The sequence below is a fragment of the Oncorhynchus nerka genome, linkage group LG18 (genome assembly GCF_034236695.1).
Source record: "Oncorhynchus nerka isolate Pitt River linkage group LG18, Oner_Uvic_2.0, whole genome shotgun sequence".
Taxonomy (NCBI): Eukaryota; Metazoa; Chordata; class Actinopteri; order Salmoniformes; family Salmonidae; genus Oncorhynchus; species Oncorhynchus nerka.
This window is the reverse complement of record NC_088413.1, coordinates 79,285,644-79,307,868: the sequence shown is the minus strand read 5'-3', so window position 1 is coordinate 79,307,868 and position 22,225 is coordinate 79,285,644. Positions and strand designations below refer to the sequence as shown.

Below are 22,225 nucleotides of genomic sequence, written 5' to 3'. Positions count from 1 at the left end.
CCGAGAGACTGAAAAACAGCTTCTATCTCAAGGCCATCAGACTGTTAAACAGCCACCACTAACATTGAGTGGCTGCTGCCAACACACTGTCATTGACACTGACCCAACTCCAGCCACTTTAATAATGGGAATTGATGGGAAATGTTGTAAATATATCACTAGCCACTTTAAACAATGCTACCTTATATAATGTTACTTACCCTACATTATTCATCTCATATGCATACGTATATACTGTACTCTACATCATCGACTGCATCCTTATGTAATACATGTATCACTAGCCACTTTAACTATGCCACTTTGTTTACTTTGTCTACATTCTCATCTCATATGTATATACTGTACTCGATACCATCTACTGTATGCTGCTCTGTACCATCACTCATTCATATATCCTTATGTACATATTCTTTATCCCCTTACACTGTGGATAAGACAGTAGTTTTGGAATTGTTAGTTAGATTACTTGTTGGTTATCACTGCATTGTCGGAACTAGAAGCACAAGCATTTCGCTACACTCGCATTAACATCTGCTAACCATGTGTATGTGACAAATAAAATTTGATTTGATTTGAGAGAGGGACCTATTCTATTGGTTCCCAGGTGAGAGAGAGACCTATTCTGTTCTATTGGTTCCCCGGTGAGAGAGAGAAATACCTATTCTATTGGTTCCCCGGTGAGAGAGAGAGAGACCTATTTGGATCTCTGGTGAGAGAGTGAGACCTATTCTATTGGATCCCCGGTGAGAGAGGGACCTATTCTCTTCACCTTACAGATCACCACTAAAAGTATAGAAATAATAATACGATCATGAGCCTACAGTCAAATTGCTGTGGTCTGGGGGGGATGTTCCCGCTCTAGTCGTTCTATTTCTACAGTCACCCACACCACTCTCCAATCACCATATGAGACTGTGTTGATCCTGACTGACTGGCTGTTTTCTCTCTGCAGGAGGTTTGCCTTGACCACCAAGATCCCGGACACAAAGGGCTGTCACAAGTGCTGCATTGGTACGTTTACTATACGAGAGCAGCTGTACCCCCTCAACCACTGTCTAGTTCCTAGAGCAGCTGTACCCCCTCAGCCACTGTCTAGTTCCTAGAGCAGCTGTACCCCTTAAGCCACTGTCTAGTTCCTAGAGCAGCTGTACCCCTTCAGCCACTGTCTAGTTCCTAGAGCAGCTGTACCCCCTCAGCCACTGTCTAGTTCCTAGAGCAGCTGTACCCCCTCAACCACTGTCTATTTCCTAGAGCAGCTGTTCCCCCTCAGCCACTGTCTAGTTCCTAGAGCAGCTGTACCCCTTCAGCCACAGTCTAGTTCCTAGAGCAGCTGTACCCCCTCAACCACTGTCTAGTTCCTAGAGCAGCAGTTCCCCCTCAACCACTGTCTAGTTCCTAGAGCAGCAGTTCCCCCTCAACCACTGTCTAGTTCCTAGAGCAGCTGTACCCCCTCAACCACTGTCTAGTTCCTAGAGCAGCTGTACCCCTTCAGCCACTGTCTAGTTCCTAGAGCAGCTGTACCCCTTCAGCCACTGTCTAGTTCCTAGAGCAGCTGTACCCCCTCAACCACTGTCTAGTTCCTAGAGCAGCAGTTCCCCCTCAACCACTGTCTAGTTCCTAGAGCAGCTGTTCCCCCTCAACCACTGTCTAGTTCCTAGAGCAGCTGTACCCCCTCAACCACTGTCTAGTTTCTAGAGCAGCTGTACCCCTTAAGCCACTGTCTAGTTCCTAGAGCAGCTGTACCCCTTCAGCCACTGTCTAGTTCCTAGAGCAGCTGTACCCCCTCAACCACTCAACCACTGTCTAGTTCCTAGAGCAGCTGTACCCCCTCAACCACTGTCTAGTTCCTAGAGCAGCTGTTCCCCCTCAACCACTGTCTAGTTCCTAGAGCAGCTGTACCCCCTCAGCCACTGTCTAGTTCCTAGAGCAGCTGTTCCCCCTCAACCACTTGTTCTTGTTGCCTGTGGTCAGTTTAGACTAGATAAGAAACTCTCCGTCTTAACAGTGAGAGAAGCCATGCTGTTATCTCTCCTATCCCTTGTCCTACCTTGTCCTTTTGTCTTTTATAATAATAGTGGCAATAATCCCTTTGGGATTATTATTAATATTATTCATTATTAGTATTAATTATTCATATTATTAATATTATTCATTATTATTGTTATCACGTATTATTTATTAATATTATTTATTATTAGTAGTATTAATTATTAGTAGTATTAATTATTAGTAGTATTAATTATTAATATTATTCATTATTGTTGTTATCAAGTATTATTTATTAATATTATTTATTATTAGTAGTATTAATAATTAGTAGTATTAATTATTAGTAGTATTAATTATTAATAGTATTAATTATTAATATTATTCATTATTATTGTTATCAAGTATTATTTATTATTATTTATAATTATTTATAATAATATTGTTAATTATTATTATTATTTATAATAATATTGTTTATTATTATTATTTATAATAATATTATTTATTATTATTATTTATTATTATTATTTATTATTATTATTATTATTTATAATAATTTATTTATTATTATTTATTATTATTTATTATTATTATTTATTATTATTATTTATTATTATTATTATTTATTATTATTATTATTTATTATTATTTATTATTTATTATTATTTATTATTATTATTATTTATTATTATTATTATTTATTATTATTTATTATTATTATTTATTATTATTATTATGATTATTTATTATTATTATTATTTTTATTATTATTATTTATTATTATTATTATTTTATTATTTATTATTTTATTATTATTTATTATTATTATTTATTATTATTTATTATTATTTATTATTATTATTATTTATTATTATTTATTATTATTTATTATTATTATTATTATTTATTATTATTATTTATTATTATTTATTATTATTTATTATTATTATTATTTATTATTATTTATTATTATTATTTATTATTATTATTTATTATTATTTATTATTATTATTATTTATTATTATTATTTATTATTATTTATTATTTATAATAATATTATTATTAATTACCTGGATTTCTGCATACATTGGTCATATCTGCATACATTGGTCATATCTGCATACATTGGTCATATCTGCATACATTGGTCATATCTGCATACATTGGTCATATCTGCATACATTGGTCATATCTGCATACAGTGGTCATATCTGCATACAGTGGTCATATCTGCATACATTGGTCATATCTGCATACATTGGTCAGAACATGTTATCTGGTCTTCATCTAAGTCACAACAGTAGACAAACACAACCTGCTTAAACTAATAACACACAAACAATTATAAGTTTTCATGTCTTTATTGAACACACTGTGTAAACATTCACAGTGCAGGGTGGGAAAAGTATGTGAACCCTTGGATTTAATAACTGGTTGACCCTCCTTTGGCAGCAATAACCTCAACCAAACGTGTTCTGTAGTTATGGATCAGACCTGCACAACGGTCAGGAGGAATTTTGGACCATTCCTCTTTACAAAACTGTTTTAGTTCAGCAATATTCTTGGGATGTCTGGTGTGAACTGCTCTCTTGAGGTCATGCCACAGCATCTCAATCAGGTTGAGGTCAGGACTCTGACTGAGCCACTCCAGAAGGTGTATAGTCTTCTGTTGAAGCCATTCTGTTGTTGATTTACTTCTGTGTTTTGGGTCGTTGTCCTGTGGCCTCACACAACTTCTGTTGAGCTTCAATTGGCGGACAGATAGCCTTACATTCTCCTGAAAAATATCTTGATAAACTTGGGAATGTATTTTTCCCATTGATGATAGCAAGCAGTCCAGGCCCTGAGGCAGCAAAGCAGCCCCAAACCATGATGCTCCCTCCACCAGACTTTACAGTTGGGATGAGGTTTTGATGTTGGTGTGCTGTGCTGTGCCTTTTTTTTCTCTCCACACATAGTGTTGTGTTTTCCTTCCAAACAACTCAACTGTAGTTTCATCTGTCCACATAATATTTTGCCAGTTGCTCTGTGGAACATCCAGGTGCACTTTCGCAAACTTCAGACGTGCAGCAATGTTTTTTTGGACAGCAGTGGCTTCTTCCGTGGTGTCCTCCCATGACCACCATTCTCGTTTTATGTATCGTAGACTCGTCGACAGAGATGTTAGCATGTTCCAGAGATTTCTGTAAGTCTTTAGCTGACACACTAGGATTCTTCTTAACCTCATTGAGCATTCTGCTCTGTGCTCTTGCAGTCTGACTCCTGACTTCAATTCGCTTTTGGAGAAGTCATTAGCCTAGAAGGTTCACATACTTTTTCCAACCTACACTGTGAATGTTTACATTATGTTTTCAATATAGACAAGAAAAATACAATAATTTGTCTGTTATTAGTTTAAGCAGACTGTGTTTGTCTATTGTTGTGACTAAGATGAAGATCAGATCAACATTTTATGACCAATTTATGCGGAGATCCAGGTAATTCCAAAAGGTTCACATACTTTTTCTTGCAACTGTATACACAGTGTACAAAACATTAGGAACACCTTCTTAATATTGAGTTGCATCCTCTTTTGCCCTCAGAACAGCCTCAATTCATCGGGACATGGGACTCTACAAGGTGTCGAAAGCGTTCCACAGGGATGCTGGCCCATGTTGACTCCAATGCTTCTCACAGTTGTGTCAGGTTGGCTGGATGTCCTTTGGGTGGTGGACCGTTCTTGATACACACAGGAAACTGTTGAGTGTGATTAAAACCCAGCAGCATTGCAGTTCTTGACACAAACCGGCGCGCCTGGCATCTACCATGCCCTGTTCTTAATGATTTGGTCTTGTCCGTTCACCCTCTGAATGGCACGCATTCTGAATCCATCTCAAGGCTTAAAAATCCTTCTTTAACCTGTCTCCTCCCCTTCATCTACATATCTCCTCCCCGTCATCTACATGTCTCCTCCGCTTCATCTACATGTCTCCTCCCCTTCATCTACATGTCTCCTCCCCTTCATCTACATGTCTCCTCCCCTTAATCTACATATCTCCTCCCCTTCATCTACATGTCTCCTCCCCTTCATCTACATGTCTCCTCCCCTTCATCTACATGTCTCCTCCCCTTCATCTACATGTCGCCTCCCCTTCATCTACACTGATAGAAGTGGATTTAACAGATGACCTCAATAAGGGATCCTAGATCATTCACCCAGGTCGGTCAGTCTGTCATGGAAAGAGCAGGTGTTCCTAATGTTTTGTCTACTCCGTGTATGTGCCACTTTGCAGACGCTGTGATTTAAAGTAACTTGCAGTGTAGTGAGTGCATACATTATTTACAGTAATCACATCTCTCTCTCCGCTCACAGTGAGGAACCCCTACACGGGCCATAAGTACCTGTGTGGAGCGCTGCAGTCTGGGATAGTCCTGCTACAGTGGTACGAGCCCATGCAGAGGTTCATGCTCATCAAGGTCAGTCCCTCATCTAGTCTGTAGTCGAATGGCCCCACCTGCAGTCGAATGACCCCCCACCTGTAGTCGAATGGCCCCACCTGCAGTAGAATGACCCCCCACCTGTAGTCGAATGGCCCCACCTGCAGTCGAATGACCCCCCACCTGTAGTCGAATGACCCCCACCTGTAGTCGAATGACCCCCACCTGTAGTCGAATGACCCCCACCTGTAGTCGAATGACCCCCACCTGTAGTCGGATGGCCCCACCTGTAGTCGAATGGCCCCACCTGTAGTCGAATGACCCCCACCTGTAGTCGAATGGCCCCACCTGTAGTCGAATGACCCCCACCTGTAGTCGAATGGCCCCACCTGCAGTCGAATGGCCCCACCTGCAGTCGAATGGCCCCACCTGCAGTCGAATGGCCCCACCTGTAGTCGAATGGCCCCACCTGTAGTCGAATGGCCCCACCTGTAGTCGAATGGCCCCACCTGCAGTCGAATGGCACCACCTGTAGTCGAATGGCCCCACCTGCAGTCGAATGGCCCCACCTTGAGCGCGGGGACCGGGACTTGAGCCATAGGGACCGGGACTTGAGCCATAGGGACCGGGACTTGAGCCATAGGGACCGGGACTTGAGCCATAGGGACCGGGACTTGAGCCATAGGGACCGGGACTTGAGCCATAGGACCGGGACTTGAGCGCGGGGGACCGGGACTTGAGCGCGGGGGACCGGGACTTGAGCGCGGGGGACCGGGACTTGAGCGCTGGGGACCGGGACTTGAGCCATAGGGACCGGGACTTGAGCGCGGGGGACCGGGACTTGAGCGCGGGGGACCGGGACTTGAGCGCGGGGAACCGGGACTTGAGCGCGGGGGACCGGGACTTGAGCCATAGGGACCGGGACTTGAGCCATAGGGACCGGGACTTGAGCCATAGGGACCGGGACTTGAGCCATAGGGACCGGGACTTGAGCCATAGGGACCGGGACTTGAGCGCGGGGACCAGGACTTGAGCGCGGGGACCAGGACTTGAGCGCGGGGACCAGGACTTGAGCCATAGGGACCAGGACTTGAGCGCGGGGGACCAGGACTTGAGCGCGGGGGACCAGGACTTGAGCGCGGGGGACCAGGACTTGAGCCATAGGGACCGGGACTTGAGCCATAGGGACCGGGACTTGAGCCATAGGGACCGGGACTTGAGCCATAGGGACCGGGACTTGAGCCATAGGGACCGGGACTTGAGCCATAGGGACCGGGAGTTGAGCCATAGGACCGGGACTTGAGCCATAGGGACCGGGACTTGAGCCATAGGGACCGGGACTTGAGCCATAGGGACCGGGACTTGAGCCATAGGGACCGGGACTTGACTAGTTATCCCAGGTCTACAGTAGGTTGTATTCTGTGAACAACAGCATTGGTTTCAAAACAAGTCATAATTCATATTATAGAAGGACTCCTTAGAAACAAACACACAAGCTATGTTCCATTCAGCTAACGTCCATGCTCAGGAGCAGGCTAATGGAGAAAGAGAATGGGAGTTCTCTGCCTAGAAAATTGCTATAGCATCCATATTATTTCATTTACAATATGACTGAAATACTGTGGTATTAGAACCCACTTTACCTCCACAACATTACTTCCAGAGACCCTCATCCTCCTCTTTCTCTTTCTTTCTCTCTGTCTCTGTCTCTCTCTCTGTCTCTCTCTCTGTCTCTTTTGTCCCTCAGCACTTTGACTTCCCCCTACCCAGCCCTCTGAAGGTGTTTGAGATGTTGGTGGTTCCAGAGCAGGAATACCCCATGGTGTGTATAGCTGTCAGCCAGGCCACGGAGCCAGGCCAGGTGGTTCGCTTTGAGACCATCAACCTCAACTCCTGCTCTTCCTGGTTCACTGAGATGGGATCAAGTAAGGAACTAACACACACTACACAGAGACTATTGTCCTCAACTCTGGCTCCTCCTGAGTGGTATGCTACGAAGCTAGCTAGATCTACACAGAGACTATCGTCCTCAACTCTGGCTCCTCCTGAGTGGTATGCTACGAAGCTAGCTAGATCTACACAGAGACTATCGTCCTCAACTCTGGCTCCTCCTGAGTGGTATGCTACGAAGCTAGCTAGATCTACACAGAGACTATCGTCCTCAACTCTGGCTCCTCCTGAGTGGTATGCTACGAAGCTAGCTAGATCTACACAGAGACTATCGTCCTCAACTCTGGCTCCTCCTGAGTGGTATGCTACGAAGCTAGCTAGATCTACACAGAGACTATCGTCCTCAACTCTGGCTCCTCCTGAGTGGTATGCTACGAAGCTAGCTAGATCTACACAGAGACTATCGTCCTCAACTCTGGCTCCTCCTGAGTGGTATGCTACGAAGCTAGCTAGATCTACACAGAGACTATCGTCCTCAACTCTGGCTCCTCCTGAGTGGTATGCTACGAAGCTAGCTAGATCTACACAGAGACTATCGTCCTCAACTCTGGCTCCTCCTGAGTGGTATGCTACGAAGCTAGCTAGATCTACACAGAGACGATCGTCCTCAACTCTGGCTCCTCCTGAGTGGTATGCTACGAAGCTAGCTAGATCTACACAGAGACTATCGTCCTCAACTCTGGCTCCTCCTGAGTGGTATGCTACGAAGCTAGCTAGATCTACACAGAGACTATCGTCCTCAACTCTGGCTCCTCCTGAGTGGTATGCTACGAAGCTAGCTAGATCTACACAGAGACGATCGTCCTCAACTCTGGCTCCTCCTGAGTGGTATATGCTACGAAGCTAGCTAGATCTACACAGAGACGATCGTCCTCAACTCTGGCTCCTCCTGGTTCACTGAGATTAGTCAATTGTTGTAATGTCAATAGACACCAAACGGAAGAAAACGGAATCTTGGAGGGATGATCTCGACTACCTGAAAATGCTTAATTTTCTGTCGCTTTCAAGCGTGTCGTTTTTAAAACCGTGAACACAACCCTGGATTCATACTGTATGTTCACATTGAAAACACCTCCTCCTATGTTGATGTATTTCTGGATTCCAGTAGGGGATGTCTTTATGCTAACCATTATTTTCTGTGTGTCTTCCCCTTAGCTGGCCAAGCAGTGGATGCCATCCATGTGACCCAGCTGGAGAGGGACACCGTGCTCGTGTGCCTGGACAGTAAGTAATGACCTCTGACCCCCACAGAGGGTCAGACTTCCTGCACTTTGTTTGCATCCCAAATGGCACCCTATTCCCTATGTAGTGCACTACTTTTGACCAGGGCCCATAGGGCTGGTAGTGCACTACTTTTGACCAGGGCCCATAGGAAAGTGCACTACATAGGGAAAAGTGAGCCATTTGGGACTCCCTTTCAGTCTAACGAGTCCTGCACTGTGAAAGTAGACATGCTGTTAATTGTTTGCCCTTCAGTCATTATTTGATTTATTTAACCAGGAAAAGACCCTTGAGGTTAGAAACCTCTTCTTTCTTTTTTTTCGAGGACATCTAGAAGGGAGTCGATTACATACTGAACCCCTCCCTTGAGGTGGTACCACCCAGCACATCTAGAAGGGAGTCGATTACATACTGAACCCCTCCCTAGAGGTGGTACCACCCAGCACATCTAGAAGGGAGTCGATTACATACTGAGCCCCTCCCTTGAGGTGGTACCACCCAGCACATCTAGAAGGGAGTCGATTACATACTGAACCCCTCCCTTGAGGTGGTACCACCCAGCAAATCTAGAAGGGAGTCGATTACATACTGAACCCCTCCCTTGAGGTGGTACCACCCAGCACATCTAGAAGGGAGTCGATTACATACTGAGCCCCTCCCTTGAGGTGGTACCACCCAGCACATCTAGAAGGGAGTCGATTACATACTGAGCCCCTCCCTTGAGGTGGTACCACCCAGCACATCTAGAAGGGAGTCGATTACATACTGAACCTCTACTTTGAGATGGCATAGTGCCTCTCCATCACGATTTCAATGGTAGAGCTTAACTGCTAGGGGCTAAAAGAGATTTACTACTAAAAGACCAAAATATATCACTTGTGCATCGATTTGTCAAAATTAAGACCAGATTTGACGTTTCACTATAACGAAACCTAAAACATCTGGTTTTCCATTAAACATTTTTTCTTTTCTCATGAAAGTTCCTCTAAAACAATCAAGACGGTCAACAACATTTTCCTCTACCAGAGCTTTAATCTCAGACAGCGACACCCTCCCCTCTAGTTTTAGTCTCCTCTATCAGAGCTTTAATCTCAGACAGCGACACCCTCCCCTCTAGTTTTAGTCTCCTCTATCAGAGCTTTAATCTCAGACAGCGACACCCTCTCCTCTTGTTTTAGTCTCCTCTACCAGAGCTTTAATCTCAGACAGCGACACCCTCTAGTTTTAGTCTCCTCTACCAGATCTTTAATCTCAGACAGCGACACCCTCTAGTTTTAGTCTCCTCTACCAGAGCTTTAATCTCAGACAGCGACACCCTCTCCTCCAGTTTGTCTCCTCTATCAGAGCTTTAATCTCAGACAACGACACCCTCTCCTCCAGTTTGTCTCCTCTATCAGAGCTTTAATCTCAGACAGCGACACCCTCTCCTCTAGATTTAGTCTCCTCTACCAGAGCTTTAATCTCAGACAGCGACACCCTCTAGTTTTAGTCTCCTCTATCAGAGCTTTAATCTCAGACAGCGACACCCTTCCCTCTTGTTTTAGTCTCCTCTATCAGAGCTTTAATCTCAGACAGCGACACCCTCTCCTCTTGTTTTAGTCTCCTCTACCAGAGCTTTAATCTCAGACAGCGACACCCTCTAGTTTTAGTCTCCTCTATCAGAGCTTTAATCTCAGACAGCGACACCCTCTCCTCTTGTTTTAGTCTCCTCTATCAGAGCTTTAATCTCAGACAGCGACACCCTCTCCTCTAGTTTTAGTCTCCTCTACCAGAGCTTTAATCTCAGACAGCGACACCCTCTCCTCTAGTTTTAGTCTCCTCTACCAGAGCTTTAATCTCAGACAGCGACACCCTCTCCTCCAGTTTGTCTCCTCTATCAGAGCTTTAGTCTCAGACAGTGACACACTCTAGTTTTAGTCTCCTCTACCAGAGCTTTAATCTCAGACAGCGACACCCTCTAGTTTTAGTCTCCTCTACCAGAGCTTTAATCTCAGACAGCGACACCCTCTCCTCCAGTTTGTCTCCTCTATCAGAGCTTTAATCTCAGACAACGACACCCTCTCCTCCAGTTTGTCTCCTCTATCAGAGCTTTAATCTCAGACAGCGACACCCTCTCCTCTAGATTTAGTCTCCTCTACCAGAGCTTTAATCTCAGACAGCGACACCCTCTAGTTTTAGTCTCCTCTACCAGAGCTTTAATCTCAGACAGCGACACCCTCCCCTCTAGTTTTAGTCTCCTCTACCAGAGCTTTAATCTCAGACAGCGACACTCTCCCCTCTAGTTTTAGTCTCCTCTACCAGAGCTTTAATCTCAGACAGCGACACCCTCTAGTTTTAGTCTCCTCTACCAGAGCTTTAATCTCAGACAGCGACACCCTCTCCTCCAGTTTGTCTCCTCTATCAGAGCTTTAATCTCAGACAGCGACACCCTCTCCTCCAGTTTGTCTCCTCTATCAGAGCTTTAATCTCAGACAGCGACACCCTCTCCTCCAGTTTGTCTCCTCTATCAGAGCTTTAATCTCAGACAGCGACACCCTCTAGTTTTAGTCTCCTCTATCAGAGCTTTAATCTCAGACAGCGACACCCTCTAGTTTTAGTCTCCTCTATCAGAGCTTTAATCTCAGACGGCGACACCCTCTCCTCCAGTTTGTCTCCTCTATCAGAGCTTTAATCTCAGACAACGACACCCTCTCCTCCAGTTTGTCTCCTCTATCAGAGCTTTAATCTCAGACGGCGACACCCTCTCCTCCAGTTTGTCTCCTCTATCAGAGCTTTAATCTCAGACAACGACACCCTCTCCTCCAGTTTGTCTCCTCTATCAGAGCTTTAATCTCAGACAACGACACCCTCTCCTCCAGTTTGTCTCCTCTATCAGAGCTTTAATCTCAGACAACGACACCCTCTCCTCCAGTTTGTCTCCTCTATCAGAGCTTTAATCTCAGACAACGACACCCTCTCCTCCAGTTTGTCTCCTCTATCAGAGCTTTAATCTCAGACAATGACACCCTCTCCTCCAGTTTGTCTCCTCTACCAGAGCTTTAATCTCAGACAGCGACACCCTCTAGTTTTAGTCTCCTCTATCAGAGCTTTAATCTCAGACAGCGACACCCTCTCCTCTTGTTTTAGTCTCCTCTATCAGAGCTTTAATCTCAGACAGCGACACCCTCCCCTCTAGATTTAGTCTCCTCTACCAGAGCTTTAATCTCAGACAGCGACACCCTCTCCTCTAGTTTTAGTGTCCTCTACCAGAGCTTTAATCTCAGACAGCGACACCCTCTAGTTTTAGTCTCCTCTATCAGAGCTTTAATCTCAGACAGCGACACCCTCCCCTCTAGTTTTAGTCTCCTCTATCAGAGCTTTAATCTCAGACAGCGACACTCTCCCCTCTAGTTTTAGTCTCCTCTATCAGAGCTTTAATCTCAGACAGCGACACCCTCCCCTCTAGTTTTAGTCTCCTCTACCAGAGCTTTAATCTCAGACAGCGACACTCTCCCCTCTAGTTTTAGTCTCCTCTACCAGAGCTTTAATCTCAGACAGCGACACCCTCTCCTCTAGTTTTAGTCTCCTCTACCAGAGCTTTAATCTCAGACAGCGACACCCTCTAGTTTTAGTCTCCTCTACCAGAGCTTTAATCTCAGACAGCGACACCCTCTAGTTTTAGTCTCCTCTACCAGAGCTTTAATCTCAGGCAGCGACACCCTCTCCTCTAGTTTTAGTCTTTTACAGCTCGTTCTAAGATCACCGAGCATTATTAGGACAGTTCTCTTTTACTCATTTCAGGAACCGTGAAAGATCGTAGCAGCTGAGAACAGACACTGTGATATCCTCGTAAATTAGGAACTGTTGTTATTTTTAAAATCCAGCCACTATTCAAAAAGCTCTATCCTATTTTTATTTTTTTATTCTAGAAAATCTAAAGATTGTGAACCTCATGGGAAGATTAAAGTCTAACAAGAAGCTAGCCTCGGAGCTCAGCTTTGACTTCGCCATTGGATCCGTTGGTAAGATGAACTCTTTAATATGATTCACCTACTACTGTAACACCTACCTCGTAACGCCAGTAGGGGGCGGGGCTTGTAACGCCAGTAGGGGGCGGGGCTTGTAACGCCAGTAGGTTACAGCTGTTTCTGAGGGGAGGGGCTTGTAACGTCAGTGGGTTACGGCTGTTTCTGAGGGGAGGGGCTTGTAACATCAGTGGGTTACCGCTGTTTCTGAGGGGAGGGGCTTGTAACGTCAGTGGGTTACCGCTGTTTCTGAGGGGGAGGGGCTTGTAACGTCAGTGGGTTACCGCTGTTTCTGATGGGGAGGGGCTTGTAACGCCAGTGGGTTATCGCTGTTTCTGAGGGGGAGGGGTTTGTAACGCCAGTGGGTTACCGCTGTTTCTGAGGGGGAGGGGCTTGTAACGTCAGTGGGTTACCGCTGTTTCTGAGGGGGAGGGGCTTGTAACGCCAGTGGGTTACTGCTGTTTCTGAGGGGGAGGGGCTTGTAACGCCAGTAGGGGGAGGGGCTTGTAACGCCAGTGGGTTACGGCTGTTTCTGAGGGGGAGGGGCTTGTAACGCCAGTAGGGGGAGGGGCTTGTAACGTGTCAGTCTTATACTAGGGTTATGGTTTGTATTCACATCCCACTACCCTTCAATACTGTGCATCCTTTAATGTCAACGTCCACCAATGTGTATATTAATATGTATGATGATTGCTGCTCCCTGTCCTATACATTCCTCTCCCTTCTCTTCCAGTGACTGTGTTCTACTTTTTGTATAATAAACCCTGTAATAATTACACATTTTATTTTTTTTCTTCACCTTTATTTAACCAGGTAGGCTAGTTGAGAACACCTTTATTTAACCAGGTAGGCTAGTTGAGAACACCTTTATTTAACCAGGTAGGCTAGTTGAGAACACCTTTATTTAACCAGGTAGGCTAGTTGAGAACACCTTTATTTAACCAGGTAGGCTAGTTGAGAACACCTTTATTTAACCAGGTAGGCTAGTTGAGAACACCTTTATTTAACCAGGTAGGCTAGTTGAGAACACCTTTATTTAACCAGGTAGGCTAGTTGAGAACACCTTTATTTAACCAGGTAGGCTAGTTGAGAACACCTTTATTTAACCAGGTAGGCTAGTTGAGAACACCTTTATTTAACCAGGTAGGCTAGTTGAGAACACCTTTATTTAACCAGGTAGGCTAGTTGAGAACACCTTTATTTAACCAGGTAGGCTAGTTGAGAACACCTTTATTTAACCAGGTAGGCTAGTTGAGAACACCTTTATTTAACCAGGTAGGCTAGTTGAGAACACCTTTATTTAACCAGGTAGGCCAGTTGAGAACACCTTTATTTAACCAGGTAGGCTAGTTGAGAACACCTTTATTTAACCAGGTAGGCTAGTTGAGAACACCTTTATTTAACCAGGTAGGCTAGTTGGTAGGCTAACACCTTTATTTAACCAGGTAGGCTAGTTGAGAACACCTTTATTTAACCAGGTAGGCTAGTTGAGAACACCTTTATTTAACCAGGTAGGCTAGTTGAGAACACCTTTATTTAACCAGGTAGGCTAGTTGAGAACACCTTTATTTAACCAGGTAGGCTAGTTGAGAACACCTTTATTTAACCAGGTAGGCTAGTTGAGAACACCTTTATTTAACCAGGTAGGCTAGTTGAGAACACCTTTATTTAACCAGGTAGGCTAGTTGAGAACAAGTTCTCATTTACAACTGCGACCTGGCCAAGATAAAGCAAAGCAGTGTGAACAGACAACACAGAGTTACACATGGAGTAAACAACAACACTGAGTTAAACATGGAGTAAAACAAACAATTAAACAAAGTAAACAATTAACAAGTCAATAACACAGTATGATAACTGACGTCTCCTCTCCTCCTGCTCCAGTGTGCCTTCAGGACAGTGTTCTGGCCTTCTGGAAGCACGGCATGCAGGGAAAGAGCTTCAAGTCCAACGAGGTAGGTGTTACCGTTAGTGGGGGGGGGACCATTCGGTCATCTGTAACCGTACTGTCACACTCTAGACATTCTACACATTGTCAATCAAACAGACTGAGTCTAAATATAATCGTGGCTATAACAAAACCTGACTACAATGCAGTCGGGTCTATACTGTTGTTTTCCCTGACTGAGTTAGCTACTAGCTAGGTGTTGGCTGTCTCCAGGGAAGTGTGGTAGTGTGCATGCTCCTGTCTCTGTGGTAGTGTGTATGCTCCTGTCTCTGCGGTAGTGTGTATGCTCCTGTCTCTGCGGTAGTGTGTACGTCTCTGTGGTAGTGTGTACACTCCTGTCTCTGTGGTAGTGTGTCTCTGTGGTAGTGTGTACACTCCTGTCTCTGTGGTAGTGTGTACACTCCTGTCTCTGTGGTAGTGTGTACACTCCTGTCTCTGTGGTAGTGTGTACACTCCTGTCTCTGTGGTAGTGTGTACACTCCTGTCTCTGTGGTAGTGTGTACACTCCTGTCTCTGTGGTAGTGTGAAAGCACCGCCAGCATTCAAAAGTGACCAAAACATGAGCCAGGAAGCATAGGAACTGAGAAGTGGTCTGTGGTCACCACCTGCAGAACCACTCCTTTATTGGGGGTGTCTTGCTAATTGCCTATAATTTCCACCTGTTGTCTATTCCATTTGCACAACAGCATGTGAAATGTATTGTCAATCAGTGTTGCTTCCTAAGTGGACAGTTTGATTTCACAGAAGTGTGATTGACTTGGAGTTACATTGTGTTGTTTAAGTGTTCCCTTTATTTTGAGCAGTGTGTATATATATATATATACATATATACATACATACATTTGCAAAAATGTCTAAAATCTAGTTTTTGCTTTGTCATTATGGGGTATTGTGTGTCGATTTGATCCATTTTAGAATAAGGCTGTAGAACGTAACAAAATGTGGGAAAAGTCTAGGGGGTTTGAATACTTTCTGAATGCGCTGTATGTGCGTGTCCGTTTGGGGATCTGACGGTGTTTCTGATTGGCTTAACGCACCACCAATAATGAGCTGTGGACCTTCTCAATGTAATCGTTTTCTTCATCTCAAACAGCAAGTAAACAAAATGTGTCTTTTTTTTACATCCATTGAGAATGACAATAGTTCCTCCAATGTATTTGAATAATATTTTCCAGCTCTCTCTCTCCCTTTCGATAACCACTCAGCATGAAAGGGGAAAATGTCATGCTCTGATCCGGTGGAAATGTCATAGTGCAGGCCTTCCTGATTGCTTCACTTGCACTGAAATAGGTTCCAGTACTCATTATGGGTGCTGGTACTGTTTACATTTTTAGGTGGAGGAGCAGTAGAACATTTGAGATGCTGGGTACTCCTGCCCAAGTCAAACATTGCTCCTCGTCCCTTGCCCAAATATCCTACAGTTGTGTCTGCCTTGAGCTCACTGGGACAGGAAATATTTGAATGGGTCCAGAATATTTTCTACAATGTTGCAAGGGACCCAAGTTAATAGTTGACACAATGTTTCAAGTTGGTTGCAGACAGGCCATACATTTGATACAATGTTTCCAGTTTTCTAGCATGAGCTTTGGCTGGACTAAGTTGATACAATGTTTCTAGTTTTATAGCATGAGCTTTGGCTGGACTAAGTTGATACAATGTTTCTAGTTTTCTAGCATGAGCTTTGGCTGGACTAAGTTGATACAATGTTTCCAGTTTTCTAGCATGAGCTTTGGCTGGACTAGGTTGATAGTTGATACAATGTTTCCAGTTTTCTAGCATGAGCTTTGGCTGGACTAAGTTGATAGTTGATACAATGTTTCCAGTTTTCTAGCATGAGCTTTGGCTGGACTAGGTTGATAGTTGATACAATGTTTCCAGTTTTCTAGCATGAGCTTTGGCTGGACTAGGTTGATAGTTGATACAATGTTTTCTAGCATGAGCTTTGGCTGGACTAGGTTGATAGTTGTTTTCATGAGCTTTGGCTGGACTAGGTTGATAGTTTGTTTCCAGTTTTCTAGCATGAGCTTTGGCTGGACTAAGTTGATAGTTGATACAATGTTTCCAGTTTTCTAGCATGAGCTTTGGCTGGACTAGGTTGATAGTTGATACAATGTTTCCAGTTTTCTAGCATGAGCTTTGGCTGGACTAGGTTGATAGTTGATACAATGTTTCCAGTTTTCTAGCATGAGCTTTGGCTGGACTAAGTTGATAGTTGATACAATGTTTCCAGTTTTCTAGCATGAGCTTTGGCTGGACTAGGTTGATAGTTGATACAATGTTTCCAGTTTTCTAGCATGAGCTTTGGCTGGACTAGGTTGATAGTTGATACAATGTTTCCAGTTTTCTAGCATGAGCTTTGGCTGGACTAAGTTGATAGTTGATACAATGTTTCCAGTTTTCTAGCATGAGCTTTGGCTGGACTAGGTTGATAGTTGATACAATGTTTCCAGTTTTCTAGCATGAGCTTTGGCTGGACTAGGTTGATAGTTGATACAATGTTTCCAGTTTTCTAGCATGAGCTTTGGCTGGACTAAGTTGATAGTTGATACAATGTTTCCAGTTTTCTAGCATGAGCTTTGGCTGGACTAAGTTGATAGTTGATACAATGTTTCCAGTTTTCTAGCATGAGCTTTGGCTGGACTAGGTTGATAGTTGATACAATGTTTCCAGTTTTCTAGCATGAGCTTTGGCTGGACTAGGTTGATAGTTGATACAATGTTTCCAGTTTTCTAGCATGAGCTTTGGCTGGACTAAGTTGATAGTTGATACAATGTTTCCAGTTTTCTAGCATGAGCTTTGGCTGGACTAGGTTGATAGTTGATACAATGTTTCCAGTTTTCTAGCATGAGCTTTGGCTGGACTAGGTTGATAGTTGATACAATGTTTCCAGTTTTCTAGCATGAGCTTTGGCTGGACTAAGTTGATAGTTGATACAATGTTTCCAGTTTTCTAGCATGAGCTTTGGCTGGACTAGGTTGATAGTTGATACAATGTTTCCAGTTTTCTAGCATGAGCTTTGGCTGGACTAGGTTGATAGTTGATACAATGTTTCCAGTTTTCTAGCATGAGCTTTGGCTGGACTAAGTTGATAGTTGATACAATGTTTCCAGTTTTCTAGCATGAGCTTTGGCTGGACTAGGTTGATAGTTGATACAATGTTTCCAGTTTTCTAGCATGAGCTTTGGCTGGACTAAGTTGATAGTTGATACAATGTTTCCAGTTTTCTAGCATGAGCTTTGGCTGGACTAAGTTGATAGTTGATACAATGTTTCCAGTTTTCTAGCATGAGCTTTGGCTGGACTAGGTTGATAGTTGATACAATGTTTCCAGTTTTCTAGCATGAGCTTTGGCTGGACTAGGTTGATAGTTGATACAATGTTTCCAGTTTTCTAGCATGAGCTTTGGCTGGACTAGGTTGATAGTTGATACAATGTTTCCAGTTTTCTAGCATGAGCTTTGGCTGGACTAAGTTGGTAGTTGATACAATGTTTCCAGTTTTCTAGCATGAGCTTTGGCTGGACTAGGTTGATAGTTGATACAATGTTTCCAGTTTTCTAGCATGAGCTTTGGCTGGACTAGGTTGATAGTTGATACAATGTTTCCAGTTTTCTAGCATGAGCTTTGGCTGGACTAGGTTGATAGTTGATACAATGTTTCCAGTTCCTTCCAGACAGGCCATGTGTAGCCAGTGTTATTTATAGGATCATTATTTTCAGCAGGAGATTGTCTACCTGCAGGCTGCCATGTTTTTATTTGTTGGCTTTTATGTCGACTATTTTTACATCGTTGGTAACGGAAGATACTTTTTGGGTTTATCGTTTTCATTTGGGATGTAATTTTGATGAACCACATGACAATGATTTTGAGATACGAAGATGTTCTAAATTAAACTAAACTTTCATGAAAATGTACAGACGAAAACCATAACTGGCACGCAGATTGGTAGAAATGGTAAGATAAATTGGCATTCCACATGAGAAAGGTTACCGACTCCTCGTGTTGCCTTTTTACCGGAAACTTCAGGAGAGGAATCTGTAAAATCCATCAGGAATGACCGGGAGGAAAATAGTTGGGTCAGGGGGTTTTTTTCTGTTTTTTTTCTGGTTATCTAGATTTCTGGCGCCCTCTTGAGGCATTTTGTCTAACTTCATCGAACCGTAAGCTTAAAGCATCAGACAAGCTCAATGCACGTAGTCACATTTTATTAAAACACATATCGTGTGTCTATATATGGAAAAATACACATTTTAAAAAATGTCGACCAATGCATTGTTTTTTTGTCAGACAGCCCTAGATCAGATAACTGTGTACTAGGAGGCATGACCACCAGTGACACATGCTAGGTGAGGGAGTCCTTAGCCGGACAGAGACCCCCTCTGGTTAAGGTTACCCAGGGGTCCTGATGACGAGGAGAACAAGGCCTTTAGGTGGCTAGGAAATGTACCCGCTGAAGCGTTCAGCCTACCAGGCATCATATCAATAGACTAATGTCCTGTCCCTCCTTCACTGCTTTCCTTCAAGGAGGCTTTTCAACTGAATCATACAGGAGACGGAGCGGCTGAATAATTGATCAGCCCACCTTCACCCTCTGTTGTGCAGCTGTTTCATTTTCTGATGAACATGAATACTGCATGGTATCTGACATTTTGACAGGCTAACGTGTCGTGCTCCGCCCTGGCACACACACACTGTACTGTAACGCTGGGCTGAGCCCCCAGCCAACACACAGCCTTATTTCAGCTCAGTCATACACGTGCGTGCGTGCGTGCGTGCATGCGTGCGTGTGTGTGTGTGTGTGAAACAGTGAAAAGACTACCCTGGGTATCCCCTATCATAAAAACAGAATGCCTCACCTCACAGTGATCTCTGGACTTTTATAGTGTGTGTGGCGTGCATGGTGATCAGGTTAACATGAGATCCTCTCTGTGAAAGGTTGACAACTTCATTACCTGCAGGTGGACACAGAGACACAAACAGCCTAATGTAGCTTAGCCTCAGAGTGTGATCCCAGAGGTTTTATCTCCTGGCCTCGTCTATGTAGGCAGGCAGCGAAACACTGAATCCATCTGAACTCTGATAAGCAGAGTAACCTACGGTTGGCAGGGGGGGTCTACTGGGGTCATTCGGGGGGTCTACTGGGGTCATTCGGGGGTCTACTGGGGTCATTGGGGGGTCTACTGGGGTCATGGGGGGTCTACTGGGCTCATTGGGGGTCTACTGGGCTCATTGGGGGGGTCTACTGGGGTCATTGGGGTCTACTGGGCTCATTGGGGGTCTACTGGGGTTATTGGGGGTCTACTGAGGTTATGGGGGGTCTACTGGGCTCATTGGGGGTCTACTGGGCTCATTGGGGGTCTACTGGGCTCATTGGGGGGTCTACTGGGGGGGTCTACTGAGGTTATGGGGGGTCTACTGGGCTCATTGGGGGGGTCTACTGGGCTCATTGGGGGGGTCTACTGGGGTCATGGGGGGGTCTACTGGGGTCATTGGGAGGGGGTCTACTGGGGTCATGGGGGTCTACTGGGGTCATGGGGGGTCTACTGGGGGTCTACTGAGGTTATTGGGGGTCTACTGGGGTCATGGGGAGGTCAACTGAGGTCTGTCTGTAATCATGGGATGGACTGTAATGGAGAAATATAAGATCGCTCACCATGAAAATGAAGACTCCTTGTAGAGTGTTGGGGCAAAAGCACCAGTTTAATGTTTCATGTAGTTTCTCATCAATGTCCCTGTGTATGTTTCCATGTAGCTCCTCATCAATGTCCCTGTGTATGTTTCCATGTTCATCAATGTCCCTGTGTATGTTTCCGTGTTCATCAATGTCCCTGTGTATGTTTCCATGTTCATTAATGACCCTGTATATGTTTCCGTGTTCATTATTGTCCCTGTGTATGTTTCCATGTTCATTATTGTCCCTGTGTATGTTTCCATGTTCATTAATGTCCCTGTGTATGTTTCCATTATTGTCCCTGTGTATGTTTCCGTGTTCATTAATGTCCCTGTGTATGTTTCCATTAATGTCCCTGTGTATGTTTCCATTATTGTCCCTGTGTATGTTTCCGTGTTCATTAATGTCCCTGTGTATGTTTCCATTAATGTCCCTGTGTATGTTTCCATTATTGTCCCTGTGTATGTTTCCGTGTTCATTATTGTCCCTGTGTATGTTTCCATTAATGTCCCTGTGTATGTTTCCATGTTCATTAATGTCCCTGTGTATGTTTCCATGTTCATTAATGTCCCTGTGTATGTTTCCATGTTCATTAATGTCCCTGTGTATGTTTCCATGTTCATTAATGTCCCTGTGTATGTTTCCGTGTTCATTAATGTCCCTGTGTATGTTTCCATTAATGTCCCTGTGTATGTTTCCATGTTCATTAATGTCCCTGTGTATGTTTCCATGTAGCTCCTCATTATTGTCCCTGTGTATGTTTCCATTATTGTCCCTGTGTATGTTTCCATGTTCATTAATGTCCCTGTGTATGTTTCCATCAATGTCCCCGTGTATGTTTCCGTGTTCATCAATGTCCCTGTGTATGTTTCCGTGTTCATTAATGCCCCTGTGTATGTTTCCATGTTCATTAATGTCCCTGTGTATGTTTCCATCAATGTCCCTGTGTATGTTTCCGTGTTCATTAATGTCCCTGTGTATGTTTCCATCAATGTCCCTGTGTATGTTTCCGTGTTCATTAATGTCCCTGTGTATGTTTCCATTAATGTCCCTGTGTATGTTTCCGTGTTCATTAATGTCCCTGTGTATGTTTCCATCAATGTCCCTGTGTATGTTTCCGTGTTCATTAATGTCCCTGTGTATGTTTCCATGTTCATTAATGTCCCTGTGTATGTTTCCGTGTTCATTAATGTCCCTGTGTATGTTTCCGTGTTCATTAATGTCCCTGTGTATGTTTCCATCAATGTCCCTGTGTATGTTTCCGTGTTCATTAATGTCCCTGTGTATGTTTCCATGTTCATTAATGTCCCTGTCTATGTTTCCGTGTTCATTAATGTCCCTGTCTATGTTTCCGTGTTCATTAATGTCCCTGTGTATGTTTCCATCAATGTCCCTGTGTATGTTTCCGTGTTCATGAATGTCCCTGTGTATGTTTCCGTGTTCATTAATGTCCCTGTGTATGTTTCCATTAATGTCCCTGTGTATGTTTCCATGTTCATTAATGCCCCCGTGTATGTTTCCATGTTCATTAATGTCCCTGTGTATGTTTACATGTTCATTAATGTCCCTGTGTATGTTTCCGTGTTCATTAATGTCCCTGTGTATGTTTCCATGTTCATTAATGTCCCTGTGTATGTTTCCGTGTTCATTAATGTCCCTGTGTATGTTTCCATGTTCATTAATGTCCCTGTGTATGTTTCCATGTAGCTCCTCATTATTGTCCCTGTGTATGTTTCCATTATTGTCCCTGTGTATGTTTCCATGTTCATTAATGTCCCTGTGTATGTTTCCATCAATGTCCCCGTGTATGTTTCCGTGTTCATCAATGTCCCTGTGTATGTTTCCGTGTTCATTAATGTCCCTGTGTATGTTTCCATGTTCATTAATGTCCCTGTGTATGTTTCCATCAATGTCCCTGTGTATGTTTCCGTGTTCATTAATGTCCCTGTGTATGTTTCCATGTTCATTAATGTCCCTGTGTATGTTTCCATCAATGTCCCTGTGTATGTTTCCGTGTTCATTAAT

At 43.9% G+C, this 22,225-nt stretch overlaps 1 protein-coding gene across 1 annotated transcript in view; it reads left to right on the top strand.

Moving 5' to 3' along the window:
* map4k5 (mitogen-activated protein kinase kinase kinase kinase 5) overlaps window positions 1-22,225 on the top strand; it is a 135,389-nt gene that overhangs the window by 108,434 nt on the left and 4,730 nt on the right. Inside the window, exons 27-32 of the mRNA XM_065004374.1 lie at window positions 956-1,014; window positions 5,345-5,448; window positions 7,157-7,334; window positions 8,515-8,583; window positions 12,489-12,581; window positions 14,469-14,539. Of these exons, the coding sequence (XP_064860446.1) occupies window positions 956-1,014; window positions 5,345-5,448; window positions 7,157-7,334; window positions 8,515-8,583; window positions 12,489-12,581; window positions 14,469-14,539 (574 nt within the window). The remainder of the gene's footprint in view (window positions 1-955; window positions 1,015-5,344; window positions 5,449-7,156; window positions 7,335-8,514; window positions 8,584-12,488; window positions 12,582-14,468; window positions 14,540-22,225) is intronic.